At 46.7% G+C, this 17,969-nt stretch overlaps 1 protein-coding gene across 2 annotated transcripts in view; it reads right to left on the reverse strand.

The window, feature by feature from the left end:
* Window positions 1-14,541: 14,541 nt before the first annotated feature.
* Window positions 14,542-17,969, reverse strand: part of ARL6 (ADP ribosylation factor like GTPase 6) — a 64,913-nt gene continuing 61,485 nt past the window's right edge. For both annotated transcript variants that reach the window (XM_029578834.1, XM_029578835.1), the window contains exons 7-8: window positions 15,718-15,773; window positions 14,542-14,629 (exon numbers count right to left, since the gene is read on the reverse strand). In XM_029578834.1, coding sequence (XP_029434694.1) covers window positions 14,604-14,629; window positions 15,718-15,773 — 82 coding nt within the window. In that variant the 3' untranslated portion in view covers window positions 14,542-14,603. The remainder of the gene's footprint in view (window positions 14,630-15,717; window positions 15,774-17,969) is intronic.

A 17,969-nucleotide genomic window follows, 5' to 3' on the forward strand; every position in this document is an offset into this window, starting at 1 on the left:
CTGTTTCTTCAGGCCTTTCCCTCAAATACCACCCTCCCATGTGAATAATTTGCTATAATTTACCCTACAACGTGCTGCAATTTACCCTACATGACCTAATACCCTCGAATTTTTCGCCAGCACGGTCTACTTGCAAACTTATGTACTTATCTCTGTATACTTTTGAACCTTTTATGTAATTTTCTCCCCCCTCATGCAGAAACCTTGCCCTTACTCCCCAGCTTTTTGTTAACCCATTCCCAAGATTCTTCTTTAAAACCCCCTCACCCCTCCCACCTCTTCTCCCCCTTGAAAATCACCTTTCCGATTTTAACCTCTGCTGTATATATTGTACATAGAAATTTATCGTTCCTAATTATCCTACTCTTTACATATCGTTAAATAGTGAATGTATTTATAATTTCTCTTCCAGTTAACCTTTTATCTAGCTAATTTCTTTAACGTTATCATGTTCTTTTTCTGTTCTTTGTAAAGGCTATGCCTGCGTGACAGTTTCCCTGTCCGAGTTTCAAGTTATATGTAAACCGATACGATGTGCAATTGGATGTCGGTATATAGAAAATGTTAAATAAATCAATCAATAAGGTCATCCATGATCACTCAGAGCCAAAGTTTCAAATTTAAAAGCAGTCTCAGAAAGGTGGGATTTTAGGTGGGGCTTGAATATGGCCAGAGGGGGCACCGCGCACCAACTCGGAAAGGCTTTTCCAGGCATGCTGTGCGGCAAGGTGATAAGCCAAAAGGATACATATACCTTCCAAAAAGAGCTGCGTGTGAAAGCCTTGCTGGCCTAAGGGTTGGGAGCTAGATTAGGCATATTGGGCCTGGGGGTTCAAACCCCCATCAAGTCTCACGGCAGCTGTTTGATGATGAACCCTTTTTTTTCTTTCCTCGGCAGTCCCTCCGGGGCCTCCCCCTGGTGATTCCCTCTGGATGTTCCCCTCGGCCCTCCCAAGGGCTGGAGCAGCTGCTCTGGAAGGAGAGACGGGAAGGAGCAAGTGCTTTGCCCGGATGTCTGCCTCTCCTGCCTCTGGAAACGCAGTTCGTACGCTGACCTCCAGAAATTGCTGGGAGCTTCTGAAGGAAAAGGGCCTCCTGGAAACCCTGCTTCATTCAGTCTCACGGGCCTGAGCAGCAAGGGGTATTCCCCCTCAGTCACAGGAAGTGCTCAAGTTCTCCATTCTATATTCGGGTATGGCGCGTGTTTAAGGTCTTCTGCTACAACAATGGGACACCAAGCACATTTTAGAGTTTATCCAGTGAGGCCTGTCTCTCAGCTCCTTAAGAGTGCAGCTAGCACCTCTCAGCTTTTAGGGGCCCGGTCAGAGTCGCTGTATAACAACGCACCTGGATGTGGTACACTTTCTCAAGAGGGTAAACAGTCTTAAACCACCCTTTCACCTCCTGGTCCCGTCGTGGGACCTTAATCTAGAGCTAAAGGCCTTGACAGGATCTCCCTTTGAGCCACTGAGACAGGCATCGCTGAAAGACCTCTCACTTTAAACAGTTTTCTTGGTGGATATCTGTTCAGCCAGGTGAATCTCCGAGGTACAGGCCCTCTTCATCAGAAATCCACACCTAGTTTTCTCCAAAAGAGCTGTGACCCTCTACCCGGTCCCCTCCTTCCTGCCTAAGGTTCTCTCACCTTTTCATCTCAATTAGACCATCAACTTGCTGGCCTTCAAGAAGAGCAGTTCAGACAACAGGGAGACATTTGCTCGATGTCAGACAGACATTGCTACAGTCCCTCAAGGTCACAAACCCGTTCTGGAAAACTGACAGACTGTGTTATCCAGCGGCCCACGCAAAGGGGACGCAGCCTCCAAAGCAACCCTGGCCAGATGGATTAAAGAGACAATTGGCACAGCCTATACTCTGAAAGGCAAAAGGGTGCCAGCAGGCCTGCGGGCAATGCTGCACCAGGGCCCAGGCAACGTCATGGGCTGAGGTGTCAAGGGCGCCTCCGGAGGAAATCTGCAGGGCGTCCCTGCACTCCTTCACTAAGCAGTACAGAGTGGATGTTTGGGCCTCTTTTGGGGCAAGGGCTTTAGGTGCTGCATGCGCAGCCTCCCACCCTAGAGACTGATAGCTTTTGTATATTCCTATAGTGAGGACTGGTCTTGCAGGGGGATGAGCAATGCAAAATTATTCTTACCTGATAATTTGCTTTCCTTGACACCTGATAAACCAGTCCGGATCTCACCCAGCGCGAGCAAGGAAGGAAAGAAGGTAAAAGGATGCTTGTTTTATTTTACTGTTTCTTTTATATTATGGTATATGTGTTTTTGTTTTATTTTATGTTATTTTGAGTATTTATTATCGGGCGGATTTTAAAAACCCTGCTCGCGTAAATCCGCCCGGATTTACGCGAGCAAGGCCTTGCGCGCCGACGGCCTATTTTCCATAGGCCGTCGGCGCGCGCAGAGCCCTGGGACGCGCGTAGGTCCCGGGGTTTTCGGAAGGGGGCGTGTCGGGGGCGTGTCGGGAGCGGGGCCGAATGACGCGGCATTTTGGGGGCGGGACGCGGCGTTTCAGGGGCGGGCTCGGGGGCGTGGTTTCGGTCCAGGGCGTTCCACGCCCTCCGGAACCGCCCCCGGGTCGGGTCTCGGCGCGCCAGCAGCCCACTGGCGCGCATGGATTTACGTCTCCTCTGGGAGGCGTAAATCCATGGATAAAGGTGGGGGGGGGGGGTTTAGATAGGGCCGGGGGGGTGGGTTAGGTAGAGGAAGGGAGGGGAAGGTGAGGGGAGGGCGAAAGAGGGTTCCCTTCGAAGCCGCTCCGATTTCGGAGCGGCCTCGGAGGGAACGGAGGCAGGCTGCGCGGCTCGGCGCGCGCCGGCTGCCCAAAATCGGCAGCCTTGCTCGCGCCGATCCAGGATTTTAGAGGATACGCGCGGCTATGCACCTATCTTATAAAATCCAGCGTACTTTTGTTTGCGCCTGGTGCGCAAACAAAAGTACGCGAACGCGCAGTTTTTAAAAATCTACCCCTATGTATATTCAATTTGTAAATTGCTTGGGTCTACTCCCATTGTTCAAGCAGTATATAGAGCTTTTAAACAAACAAACAAATAAATAAATAAATAAGAAGGGAGTTTCAGAGGACGAAAGAGGTATTTTCTCCTCTGGCGATGTCCCCATCTCATCACGCTCCCAACCCCACTAGACATTGCCCTTGTGGCTTATAAGATTGGGATGGAAGTCCCTTTCCTGCCAGCGCTTCACAAGACCATTGTGGGAAACATTTCAGAGATGTGAGAATGGAAGAAAAACATTTTCAAGAGAGCCATAATGCAACTCCAGCGCTGACTTCTTACATGCATGGTTGGTGTAGATGCCCTCTGAGGTTATCTCAGTGCCTATAGCCACAGCAGGTCTGGATTAAGGGCCCCGATGGCAGAAGAGTTTACAAGACAAGGTGGTGGGTGCAGAAGGCTGAAAAGCTGATTGGGTGCTTCCTAAACCAGGAGAAATCAGCAGCTCATGTCAGACCTGGATTGGGAAGAGCTGCAGTGAAGGCATCGGGTTGAAGCAGGAGCTGCTGCACACCCAGGTCCAGATGGTTAATCGGGGATGTCTGGGCTGGGGTGGGAATGGTACAAGCCTGCTTGAGCAATGAGAAAGATGGGCTTGGAGAGGGAGAACACTGAACACTGCAGGATAAGTTCTGGGATGTGAGTTCAGATCTGCTCTTGCTGCTTGTACTCTGTAGGGCAAATCATTTGTCTCTTCACGACCTTGTTGAACCAACAACAGTATATTTTGGATAACAATAAAATCGTTCCTCCCCCCTTTCATACAGGCTTAGTGCTGGCCTGTGCTGCCAGGCTCACCCCCTCTGGAAGTGACCTTATGTATGTTCCCCAGCCCCTCCAAACTAATACACATGCTGCAATCCTGTTCACCAGAAAAGCTCTTGCATGAACCCAAATCATTACCATCAAGAAAAGACTTGGGCAATAGGCAGCTTATGGATTGAAATGCTTTATTCACGGGCCAGGCCCAGGAAGCGCTGAATGTGTGTGCGGTGCCTCACCAAGACTTTTTTTTTTTTACCAGGAAATTAAAGGACATTTATATATAGATATAAAATAAGTTTAAATAAGTTTAAATATGGAAATGATGGCAGAAAGAGGGACCAAATGATCCACCCAGCCTGCCCAGCAAGCTTATGCCAGTATCTGCCGCACTGTGCAGGTCACCCTCATGCTTATCATTCCCAGACTGTAAACGTCAGGGCCCTCGGATGCTGTTTGAATCCAATTTCCCTTGCCATATCAGGCTTCGTGATTCAGGGTAGTAAGTGTTGAAACAGCTAGTTACTCCCATGTTTATTTGTTCCCCAAACAGTAAAAGTCAAGACCCTCTTTGGTTGCTGTCTGAATCCAGTTCCCCTTTTCCCACTGTCGTTGAAGCAGAGAGCAATGATGGAGTTGCATTAACAATATGAAGGCTTAATTGTAAGGGTAGCAACTGCCACACCAGCAAGTTACTCCCAGTTACCCCCATGCACTCTTTTCTATATTTCCAACCTCTGGCCTTTAAGGATCCACAGTGTTTATCCCATGCTCCTTTGATTTCCTTGACCGTTTTCATCTTTACCACCTCCTATGGAAGGGCATTCCAGGCATTTACCATCCCCTCTGTGAAGAAATCTTTCCTGACATTGGTTCTGAGTCGTCCTCCCTGGAGTTTCATTTCATGACCTCTAGTTCCATTGATTTCTTTCCAACGGACAAGGTTTGATGATTGTGCATCATTAGAACCTTTCAGGTATCTGAAGGTCTGTATCACATCTCCCCTGCACCTCCTCTCTTGCAGGGTGTACACCTTCTTGATCGCTCTTCTTTGGACTGCCTCTAACCTGAAATGCAGGCACCAGTACTGAATGCAGATGAGGCCTCTCCAAGGACCTGTACAAGGGCATTATGACTTCTTTTTTCTTACTGGTTATTAGAGATGTGATTCAGCCGAACCTTTTGGTTCGGCCTTCGTTATTGGCCCAATGTGGGAAATTTCGTTTACCTGCAGTTTGGGCCGATTTTAATTCGGCTGCCCCCGAAATGATATCCGAAACCTGCCCCAACCCTTCCAATGTATTTATTTATTTATTTGTTGGTTTTTGTTTTCCATCACTCGGGTTCCACCTTAACGGTTCACAACAATAAATAATAATACACAATAAATATACTAAAATCAACTTCCTAGGACTAAAAAATAAAATTACAATCATTCAGATAAAAACAACTCATAAAACAATTAAATAAACTTATCCTATAGCTGCCCCTCCCTCCTCCTATCTTATAAATAAAACACCCAAACCATCTTCTATAAAACAAGAAAAAAATAGTTAAAACTGTAAAATCATAGCATAAAAGAATTTATGCTATGATTTTAATTAATTTAATTAATTTGAACGGGGTTGTAAAAAAAAAAATAAAAACCCAAACTCACCCCAACCCTTCAAATTTAATTACTTGCAATCCCCCACCCTCCCGACCCACCCTAAAACTTGCCGGAATTCCCTGGTGGTCCAGCGGGGGTCCCGGGAGCGATCTCCCACTCTCGGGCCATCAGCTGCCAGTAATCAAAATGGCACCAATGGCCCTTTGCCCTTACCATGTGACAGGGTATCCGTGCCATTGGCCGGACTCTGTCACATGGTAGGATCAATGGACGGCCGGCGCCATCTTAAAAAATGTTGCGGCTAAGCAGCCTGTAATTTCCAGCCTCCTCTCTGTTCCCACTCGTGTGAAGTGGGACCACCACCGCTCTTCTCCAATCACTCGGCACCCCTCCCGTTTCCAGGAATCTATTGAACAGGTCCGGAGCCGCCAGCACATCTCTGAGCTCCCTCAGTATCCTGGGAGGGACCTCATCTGGCCCCACGACTTTGCCCACTTTCAGTTTTCCTAGCTCTTCCCATACATTCTGTAACTGGAGGTTTGTTTATTCCACCCCATCCACAGCCTTGTTAACCAGCAAAGGTCCTTCTCCAGGGTCTTCTTTAGTGAACACTGAACTGAAGTATTCATTTAATATTTCCGCCATTTCTTCGTCTCTCTCTACACATTGATCCTTCTCACCTTTCAATTTCACTGTATCACTTCGGACCTTTCTCCTTTCTCTGATGTGTCTGAAAAATGTTTTGTCCCCTCTCTTTACCACTTTGGCAATCCTCTCTTCCACCTGGTTTTTGCTTTCTTGATTTCTATCTTCGTCTCCCTCAGTTTCACCAGATATTCTTCCCTATGTTCCTCTTTTTGGGATCCTTTATATTTCTTGAATGCTGTTCTTTTTGCTTTTATTTTATCTGCCACCTCCATGGAGAACCAGATTGGTTTCTTATTTCTCTTACTTTTGTTTACTTTTCTAACACATAGATTTGTTGCCTTTGTAATTGCTCCTTTTAGTTTGGTTCACCGCTATTTTGGAGGGAGACATTTATGCAGGTTTTCTTCTTGATCAATCAGAAGAAGCTGATGTAGAGCCATCCAGGAAAGCAAAGAAAGCCGGCACTGAGGTGAGATTTGGGCCAGAACAGGGCTTCCCAGACTTTTAAGCAGTGTGACTCCAGTTCTCTCTATCCTGAGTTACTCGTGCAGGTGGTGTTCACCACACCTGGCACTCGTCCAACTGTAACACTTCCTTATCCACATGGTCAGAAGGAAGACCTTGCCCTGCTTGGTGTCGAACCGGACTCCCAGATATTCCAAGGACTGGGAGGGCTTGAGACTGCTTTTGTCCAGGTTTACGACCCAACCGAGTTCCTGAAGCAAGGAGTTCACCCTGTTAGTCACCCGGATACTCTCTTCCATAGACTTGGCCTGGATCAACCAGTCATCCAAGTACGGGTGCACCAGGATTCCCTCTTTTCTCAATGCTGCCGATACAACCACCATAATCTTGGAAAATGTTCTAGGAGCGATGGCTAGGCCAAAGGGCAGTGCCTGGAACTGATAATAGCGACCCAGAACTGCAAATCTTAGGAAATGGTGTTCTTGATGGAATGGAATATGTAGGTTGGCCTCGGATAGGTCCATGGAGGTTAAGAACTCTCCCGATTGTACAGCCATTATCACGGAGCCTAGGGTTTCCATGCGGAAATGATTCACTCGTAGATGTCGGTTGACTCTCTTGCAGTCTAGGATGGGGCAAAAAGAACCTTCCTTCTTGGGTATGATGAAATAGATGGAATAACGCTCCATATTTTCCTTGGGTGCAGTTACTAGGATTATAGACCTCATCCTGAGGAGCCTTAAAAGAGTAGTCTCCCCCCTGCCTACTTCTTGTGCTGGGAGTGGCAAGGAGACATCATGAATATGTCCCGAGGAGTGCTGTAAAATTCCAGTGCATATCCTTCTCGTATGACCTCTAGTACCCATTTGTCCAAACTGATCTCGACCCACCTCTGGTAGAATAGGGACAGCTGACCCCCCTATCTCCTCATTCCGAGGGTGGGTTGGCAAATTTTCATTGGGGGGTTCGGGACAAACCTGAACCCGAACCTGCCTTTCTCTTGGGCTGTCGACTATGAAAGGACCGAGACCTCCCAAAGGGCCGACACTTCTGAAATGTTGAGTTTCTGTAGGGGCGAAAGCATTGGGAGTCCCTGGATCAATCCCTCCTAGGCGAGGGGCGCTGTAACTGCTTTCTCTTATCTTCTGGTAGGCAGGGAACTGGAGATTCACCCCATTTACTGGCCAGCTTTTCCAATTCACTTCCGAAAAGGAGTGATTCTTTAAAGGGCATCTTTGTAAGATTTGCCTTGGTGGTTGCATCTGCTGACCAATTCCGCAGCCATAGATGCCTTCTGGCCATCACCACTGAGGTCAATCCTCTGGCCATACGGACTAGATCCGAGCCCACGTCAGTTAAAAAGGTGGCAGCGACTTCCATAACCGCTCTGGAATTCTTCCCCAAGTCATCCACCTCCTGAGAGAGGAGTAGGAATGAACGAGTTACCAGAGCACAACAAGAAGCAATCTGTAAGGTCATTGCTATTGCATCAAAGGTCTGTTTAAGGATGGACTCCATCCGTCTATCGTGAGCATCCTTTAAGGCCACTCCTCCCTCCACTGGGATAGTTGTTCACTTAGAGATGGCCCTGTCAATTGAACAGATTGAGTTCAGAAATCCTCATGTTCCAAGCAGCTCGGGGAGATGAGAGTGAATTAAACACATTGGGGAAGTGAAGCTGGTTTTTGATTACACATTGGATTGTATAGAATTATGTACCCAAAGTGGTAGAGAATGGGTGCCTGAGTTGAGAATTATGTACCCAAAGTGGTAGAGAACGGGTCCAGTGGGCCCCGGGAGCGATCTCCCGCTCTCGGGCCGTCGGCTGCCACTAATAAAAATGGCGCCGATGGCCCTTTGCCCTTACCATGTGACAGGGTAACCGTGCCATTGGCCGGTCCCTGTCACATGGTAGGAGCACTGGACGGCCGGCACCATTTTTAAAGATGGCGCCGGCCGTCCAGTGCTCCTACCATGTGACAGGGGCCGGCCAATGGCATGGTTACCCTGTCACATGGTAAGGGCAAAGGGCCATCTGCGCCATTTTTATTAGTGGTAGCCGACGGCCCGAGAGCGGGAGATCACTCCCGGGTCCCCCGCTGGATCACCAGGTAATTTTAAAATGTTTTTAGGGGGGTCGGGAGGGTGGTGGAGGCTAAGGGAGCGGTTTTAAAGGGTCGGGGTGGGTTTTTTGTTTATCGGATCGGGCGCAGCCAATGAAAACTGATCGGGCCGGACGAAAAAAAATGCACGATTTGAATCGGAACCGAACTGATTCCGGTTCCGATTCACATCTCTAGTAGATGCTGCTGAATTTCCCTCTCCTATGGATGACCCAGTCCCGGGGGGGTACTCAAATCTGGGGTACTTCCAGTTAAGGCAGTGGCTAACCCATCCTCTGAATGGGAGGAGCTGGGTTTAGCAAAGTCCGGGGAGGTTAGCTCTCCCTGGGCTTACTCATAGTGCTGACATAAGTTGGAATCCAGGTCAGACCATGAAGCTCTAATATGAGAAACAGCACAGAAAGGCTCTTATGTTTCTTGGCAGCCGAAGCCATTGGCAGCGTTAACTTTGTGTTCTGTCGGCTAGCGCTTAAAATTTTATGTGTACAGATTTCGGGCGCCTAGGTGGGATGTGGTGAGGCATACGCACAGCCCGTGCACCCGGCTTTACCTATATTCTGCACTTAGTAGGATAGAAACATAGAAACATAGAAACATAGAAATGACGGCAGAAGAAGACCGAATGGCCCATCCAGTCTGCCCAGCAAGCCTCACACATTTTTTCTCTCATTCTTATCTGTTACTCTTAGCTCCTTGTTCTATTCCCCTTCCACCCCCACCATTAATGTAGAGAGCAGTGATGGAGCTGCATGCAAGTGAAATATCTAGCTTGATTAGTTAGGGGTAGTAGGGGCAGTAACCGCCACGATAAGCAAGCTACACCCATGCTTATTTGTTTTACCTAGACTATGTTGTACAGCTCTTGTTGGTTTTTTTTTTCTTCTCCCCTGCTGTAGAAGCAGAGAGCCATGCTGGATATGCATTGAAAGTGAAGTATCAGGCACATTTGGTTGGGGTAGTAACCGCCATAACAAGCCAGCTACTCCTCGCTTTGTGATTGCTAATCCTTTTTTTTCTTCACCCCTGTCGTTGAAGCTATGCAGGATATGCGTGAAGCATCAGTTTTTTGTTTTTGTTTTTGTTTTTTTTTTCCCCCTGCCGTTGAAGCAGAGAGCTATGCTGGAAATGCGTGATGTATCAGTCTTTCTCCCATGCCGATGCAGCAGAGAACCATGCTGGATATGCATGGAAAGTGAAGTATCAGGCACATTTGGTTTGGGGTAGTAACTGCCGTAACAAGCCAGCTACTCCCCGCGTTTTGAGTGCGAACCCTTTTTCTTCTCCTTTGCCGTTGTAGCAGAGAGCTCTGCTGGATGTGTGAAGTATCAGTTATTCTTCTCCCCTGTCATTGAAGCAGAGAGCTATGCTGTATATGCATTGAAAGTGAAGTATCAGGCATATTTGGTTTGGGGTAGTAACCGCCGTAACAAGCCAGCTACTCCCCTCTTTATGAGTGCAAATCCTTTTTTTCCATTACCTCTTGCTGTTGAAGCTTAGAGCGATGTAGGAGTCACAGTAAGCATGTGTATGTTTATTTAATAAGGGTATTGTGTCAATAGCCATCATTCTGGCGAGTCACCCACTCTTCATTGGCGGCCTCTTGACTTTATGGATCCGCAGTGTTTATCCCACGCCCCTTTGAAGTCTTTCACAGTTCTGGTCTTCACCACTTCCTCCGGAAGGGCATTCCAGGCATCCACCACCCTCTCCGTGAAGAAATACTTCCTGACATTGGTTCTGAATCTTCCTCCCTGGAGCCTCAAATCGTGACCCCTGGTTCTGCTGATTATTTTCCTACGGAAGAGGTTTGTCGTTGTTTTTGGATCATTAAAACCTTTCAAGTATCTGAAAGTCTGTATCATATCACCTCTGCTCCTCCTCTCCTCCAGGGTGTACATATTTAGATTCTTCAATCTCTCCTCGTACGTCATCCTATGAAGATGTGCGTGACATTATGCGTACAGCTGATGCATTGCACGTACCGACATTCTATGGAGGGCAATACGACATGCACAAAGACGCACGCAAGACGCGCCGCCGCGGCCTACCATGCAGTGTGCTGACCAAGCCTAAAGTGGGGCCTAGCCCACTGGGGAGCTGCTCAGCCCGCTCGGAAGCCCACTTCTCCTTACCCCAATGGGATTTGGAATGATATCAGTACAGTGCACTGAGCTAGGAGACTGGAAGAAGTCTTACAGAAACCCCTCCAAATGTCTCTGAATCGTGAGGTAAATCTTTGTTTTTGTTTTACTTACCTGGGCTCAGCGCTTACCGGCTGAGTACAGAGATGGTCTCTGGCTGCGGGGGGAGAAGGCTTTGGCCGTCACCACCGCGCTCGGCTTCCTGCACCCACTACCTTTCAGCTGTTTCAGCAGCAAAGTCCACGCCGGGAACCGGTTACCGGACCAAGACACACCTCTGAGGGATCTTGGAAATTGCCTCAGGAATTCTCAACTGGGGGAGGGACCTTTAAGTATTACCGCAGGAGAGCGGGGCTCAATTTTTTTCTCCAATTTAAATGTAGAATTTCTCCTTCCAAAAAGTACAGCAATCCCCATTGGGAGAGGTAAGTCCACCATATGCTTGAGACGGAGAAATACTGAAGGTCTGAGGTCACTGCAGGGGTGTATCTAGGGTGACTTTAGCTTTGAAATCTGACTCCATCTCCATCTGCTGGCAGGGAAGCATAACCCATTGGTCCTGAGTCCATCTGGCTACACGCTAGGAAATGAGGCATTCTGAATATGATAGCATAGGTGAAATCCCACGTTTGGCACCTCCTGCTGGTGCTTGGTCTCAGACACTCCTTTCTAATATAATTCATTAGCCAGGTCTTTTTCCTGCTTTGTGTTAAGAAGTGCTGCCTTATTCAAAAGAAAAATATCAGCACAGGTAAAATGAATATGTGAAAATCAGGAAGATTCATTTTAGCCCAAGGTTACTTTTTGCCATCTACTTAATCAATTCTCTTTACCTTTCTTTTTTTTTTTTGTTTGTTTTACAGTCTATGTGTCCACCATGGCTTCCTTGGAGAGTTAGGTGGCCCAATCCTGTTCCAATTTGCATATATGTGCTGCTTCCCCAGAACTGGAAACCAATATTGGTGACTTTTAAAATGACCTGTTCCTAAAACCTGTCAGTGTTCCTCTAAAGTTTGACTCTCATCCTGTTACTATATAGAGCAGTGAAAGTAAAGCTACAACCAGGCAGCAGTTAAGCATATGTGTGTGCGTGCAGGAGCCACTTCTTCAGCAGATAGAGAGGGGCTCTACAATTCTAGAAAAATATATACAGGTTTCAAATTCTCTGCTGTGCCTTTAAGGAGATGTGGGCAAGCATCTGCAGCCATCGGCAAATGTTCCTTATACATGCAGGAGAAATCCACCCCCCCTTCACTTTGGGCACTAAAAGGTCAGGCGTACCTGTCGCTGGCATTCCAGGCAAAGCTCCTGCTGGCTTACTCCTGACCCTTCCTCCCGTCCTCAAACATACACACCCTTTTGATTAAATGGGAAGTCAGACTATTGTTCTGCATTCTGGCACTGTTATTGCAAGAAGGGAGTTTCTGCAAGTCCCAGGACCAACTGGTAGTACAAGTTTTCTTTTTTTCCTTATGTATTTTTCTGATGTAAGAAAATAACTCGATTAATCTGATGGATAAATAAGAGTTTCAGTGACAGTGGTTCGGAGACAGCCTGTTTCCTGGCAAGCAGTGTGAGTGAGGTTCTGCGAAACAATGCGACAAGGCGATAGCAAAAGCCAGAAGAATGCTGGGCTGCATAGAGAGAGGAATATCGAGTAAGAAAAGGGAAGTGATTATTCCCTTGTACAGGTCCTTGGTGAGGCCTCACCTGGAGTACTGTGTTCAGTTCTGGAGACCGTATCTACAAAAAGACAAAGACAAGATGGAAGCGGTACAGAGAAGGGCGACCAGGAAGGTGGAGGATCTTCATCGCATGACGTACGAGGAGAGATTGAAGAATCTAAATATGTACACCCTGGAGGAAAGGAGGAGCAGAGGTGATATGATACAGACTTTCAGATACTTGAAAGGTTTTAATGATCCAAAGGCAACGACAAACCTTTACCATAAGAAAAAAATCAGCAGAACCAGGGGTCACGATTTGAAGCTCCAGGGAGGAAGATTCAGAACCAATGTCAGGAAGTATTTCTTCACGGAGAGGGTGGTGGATGCCTGGAATGCCCTTCCGGAGGAAGTGGTGAAGACCAGAACTGTGAAGGACTTCAAAGGGGCGTGGGATAAACACTGTGGATCCATAAAGTCAAGAGGCCGCCAATGAAGAGTGGGTGACTCGCCAGAATGATGGCTACTGCCTGGAGACAATACCCTTAGTCAATAAACATACACATGGTTACTGTGACTCCAACATCACTCTAAGATTCAACAGCATGAGGAAATGTGGAAAAAAGGATTTGCACTCACAATGACGGGAGTAGCTGGCTTGTTACGGCGGTTACTACCCCAAACCAAATATCCAGATTACTACCTCCACCTTCCTCTATTCCTGATGCCTTTCAACTAGCTTGATCACTCCATTCTTATACTTCACTTTCAATGCATATCCAGCATAGTTCTCTGCTTCAACAGCAGGGGAAAAGAAAAACTGTTACTTCACACATCCAGCAGAGCTCTCTGCTTAAACGGCAGGGGAGAAGAAAAAAGGGTTCGCACTCACAAAGCGGGGAGTAGCTGGCTTGTTACGGCGGTTACTACCCCAAACCAAATGTACCTGATACTTCACTCTCGACGCATATCCAGCATGGCTCTCTACTTCAACGGCATCGGAGAAAGACTGATACATCACGAATTTCCAGCATAGCTCTCTGCTTCAACGGCAGGGGAAAAGAAAAACTGATACTTCACGCATATCCAGCATAACTTCAACGGCAGGGGAGAAGAAAAAAGGATTCACACTCACAAAGCGGGGAGTAGCTGGCTTGTCACGGCGGTTACTACCCCAAACCAAATGTGCCTGATACTTCACTTTCGATGCATATCCAGCATAGCTCTCTGCTTCAACAGCAGGGGAGAAGATAAACAACCAATAAGGGCTGTATAACATAATCTGGGTAAAAACAAATAAGCATGGGTGTAGCTTGCTTATTGCGGCGGTTACTACTCCTACTACCTCTAACTAATCAAGCTAGATATTTCACTTGGATGCAGCTCCTCCACCGCTCTCTACATTAATGGCGGGGGTGGAAGGGAATTAGAACCAAGAGCTAAGAGAAACAGATAAGTATGGGAGAAGAAATGAGGGAAGCTTGCTGGGCAGACTGGATGGGCCATTTGGTCTTCTTCTGCCGTCATTTCTATGTTTCTATGTTTCTATGTAATCCTGATTGAAGAAATAACCCCACCACCCAGAAACTGGGCAACTAGTAAAACCATCACACACAGTACAAAATGAACACGTGCTAGATTTTAGATTAGAAAGGAATATGTACACAATTTTATTACAAACATAATTCCCTATTAAAACCTGCAATCACTTCTCAACACACAATTCACTAAAAAACTAATTTAATAACTTAGAACAGGTCATTATTACATATATTACATACATACTAAAACAAGGTCAATTAAATAACAGATATTAATTCCTAGGCAATTAGTTTATGTACAGTAAAGTGTTTTTTAATTGACTGATTAATACAGGAAGATAAAATGAGAAATGCAGATGCTTAGCTTTTGCCGACAAGGTGTATATGATTTAGTGCGGCTTCCAGCCTAGGGCAAGGTGGATCTCATTTTCGGAAGCAGTTACCTCTGGCACTACCATCTCCTGGCACCTTGGTTTAGGTCCAACACCATCTTTGGTGCTCAGGCCAAGGGAAAGCGGCGGAGGTGGGGAGAGAACGCGGATTCCTTCTCTTTCTGTTGTAAAGAGCTGGCTGGTCTTTATTTTCCATTCGCGCTGTGCATTATCCTTGTGGCTTCTTATGTCTTCATTGCCTGGATCTGGTCTGGTGGTAATGGGAGAAAACATTAGGGGACAAAGTATTCTAATAATGCTCACCCCTTGTCCTTACTAAGCCCTCTAAAATAAAGATTTGTATGTATATGTGTGTGTGTCCTTTATTTAACCTCGGTACAGAAGGCTGAGCACACACACTGTTATAGGCTACTGTATACCCAGCTCTCCTCTGGCCACACTGTTCTGAGAGGTGCGCTGAATATTACTGCCACCTTGTGCCAAATTGAAAGCACTGCTCCTAGAAAGTGAACTTCAGGAGCAGGCTGTGTTTTACTACCAAGATCTTTCCTGAAGAGAACAGAGATCTGCAAACGTTTATTGCACAGTAAAATCCAGCTACAGCATTGTAAATGCCCTTAAACAGGGGACTTTCCATCCTTTAAAATTCTCACAGCTGGTTTTCCCTTATTTATTTTATAAATTTTATTTATTAAAATTCTATCTCCCGCTGTAAAACATGTTATCTAGGTGGTTGGACAATAAAACACCATTCATAAGCAATAAATACAAAGTATAAACAATGCAAAAACATAACAAACATAAACTAATAACATTTCTTCCATTCAGAAGGAAATACATCACCGATTCCCTCATTATACGGCCTTCTGGGAGAGTATTACTGCAGCTATAGTGCTGCCTGCATACTCTACATTTCAGCTGCACAGTAAATGCAGCAGCGCCATCAGCTAACCTCCACAAGTGGGCCTCTTTGGAGAAAGACATTTGCAATAGGAGGAAGGCCACAATCCCATGCAAACCTTTTATGCAGGATTGTACTGCTTATGTGTGCTTCAAAAAGACAACAATGTGAGGTTTTGCAATAATGTTGGGATAAAATTCAGAACTGGAGGGGTCATTTACTGTGTAATTTGACCTGAAAGCAGAAATATGAAGATGGAAACAATGTAAATCAATGCACAGAAAAAGATTAACAAAAACAAAAGAAATGAAACTACTTAATGAAAAGAAACCAAACTACTTAATGCAAATCAAATAATGGTGGGGGGAAGCTTCTGAATTGAGTGAAAGGTTGATGGAAAGAAAGGCAAACAGTGAAGCTGTGAGCGCCAGACCTACCCTGCAGCCAGTCTACGCCCTCCTGCAACCCTTCTCCTTTAAGGCCGTCGCTGGCACTGAAACATCAACAGCAAGTCAGGACAAGGACGGAGCAAGGACAGATAAGACACGGAGAGCTTCAGCTCTGTGGCTTCATGGGATTATGGCCACGAAACCTCAGGCTGGACATTTCTGTCTTCCCACAATCATCTATGAACCTCCAGGGAGTGATTACGCAGAAGGCCCAGGACTGTGACATCTCAGAGCCACCGGCCTTTCCACACTCTGAAGGCGATTTTCACTTTGGAAAGAGGAATCTTTTAGTTTTAGACAAATACACATTTTCTTTACTATTGAATAACGATTAGGAAATAGTCTTGGAACAGCTGAAAGACATTTGTTCCTCTACGCTTTTCCTCAGGGGAAAGATGGTTTGAGCGCAGGCCCTACTGCTGTAAATACTTCTTGCTATTCTGCTGTCAGACATACCTGAACCCATCTATCCGAAGAGCAATTCGGAATAGGTCACACCTCCTTCTGAAAACCTGTTTGGAAGTTTCATTAGACAGGGGCTGTTCCAAGACAATCAGCACTGTGCCAAACCTTCCCAAGTTTGAAGTGGAGTTGCCCTTTCTTCGCGCCACTGGAACAGGTTTCCATATCAGCGCTGACTGATGCCACAGATTTTCATGTGCAGCTTGCCTGTCACATGTCAGCGAGCCACAAATGCCAGCAGGGCCAAAAATCCCAACGTGTTACGCCTTGTGTAATCCCTGGACGGCCTCAAGTAGCAGAATGTAAGGGGCAATCGGCAGCTCGTGCAAACGGGCAGAGCGTCTCAAACACTGTTAGCAAAGCACCTAAGGTGAGAATCTGGCACTGCCACAGAAATGAAAGGAGCTACTAACCTCCCACAGAGCAACCCAAACTGGCTGGGTAGGTTGGTTAATATGGTATTTAGCGGTGACCATCTGAGGGAGTGATGGGAATTGAACGGATGGGCAGACTAGAGGGGCCTTATGGTCTTTTTCTGCCATCATGTTTCTATGATCTATGTATATATTTATTTTTATATGTAGGTATAGGTAGGTACATAGATAAGACAGCCTGGTCACCAGAAAATACCATTTTAACCAGCCTGACCAGCCATTTGGATTTCTCGCATATATAAAACACCTGCATGCCTAAAGATTTCTCTTATTTCATATCTAGCAATAACTTAGTAACTCTATAAACTGGTTATATGTAGTGAATGAATTTCACATTCTCAGACCTTTCCACTAATAGCATTTCTGCATTCTGATTGGCTCTCAGCAGTGTTAGCTCACACCCTCAAACAGACTATGCAGAACTTCTGCACACATCTAAAGGAAGGTTACTACCTACCTGTCACCTTCTGGAAACTTCCCTGTCATCCCCAACCATGCCGGCCCTCCTACCAAGCCACTAGCCCTTCTTCTCCTTGTCCTGGGCCTCCCACCAGCCCATGCAGCCCCTCTCCCTGCTCAACCCCAGCATTCCCCCCCCACCCTTCCTGGCCTGCCGGTCCATTGCTCCCACCCTACCACGTCCCTCCTGCAGCCTGGCTGGATGGAGCTAGCTGACACAGCTGTTTATTGCTTGCATTGACCTGCACCACCAATTACCCTCTGTACCTCCTTCCAGCCCATGCAGCCCCTCTCCCTGCTCAACCCCAGCATTCCCCCCCCCCCCACCCTTCCTGGCCTGCCGGTCCATTGCGCCCACCCTACCACGTCCCTCCTGCAGCCTGGCTGGATGGAGCTAGCTGACACAGCTGTTTATTGCCTGCACTGACCTGCACCACCAATTACCCTCTGTACCTCCTTCCAGCCCAGGCGCTTAGCTCCCCTCAAGTCTGTCTCTCTGAACCACATGGGGACGCACACACTGCTGGCCCAACATACAGGCACCACTTTTGGGAACCGAAACATATTATATAGAGAGATAGAAAGAAAATATAGCCATAGAACATAAGAGTTTAAAATATTTCTGCATGTGTCTCTCCTCTTAATAACCATGTTCTGTGCTGGACATACAGACTCTGATAGCAGATAAGGACCATTAATAAGGTCATCCAGCCCTTTTCATTCCCAGTGCAGTGCCAAAGACCCCGGCTGATCTCGGCCTTTGCCCTTGCGTCTTCATAGATAGGGATCTTGTCTTTCTTAACTCCTGTACCAGTTTGGTTTCCATCCCTTCCGCTGTGAGGCTATTCCATGCATTCATCACTCTTTCCATAGACAAAGATTTTG

This window comes from Rhinatrema bivittatum, chromosome 15 (genome assembly GCF_901001135.1).
Source record: "Rhinatrema bivittatum chromosome 15, aRhiBiv1.1, whole genome shotgun sequence".
Lineage (NCBI taxonomy): Eukaryota > Metazoa > Chordata > Amphibia > Gymnophiona > Rhinatrematidae > Rhinatrema > Rhinatrema bivittatum.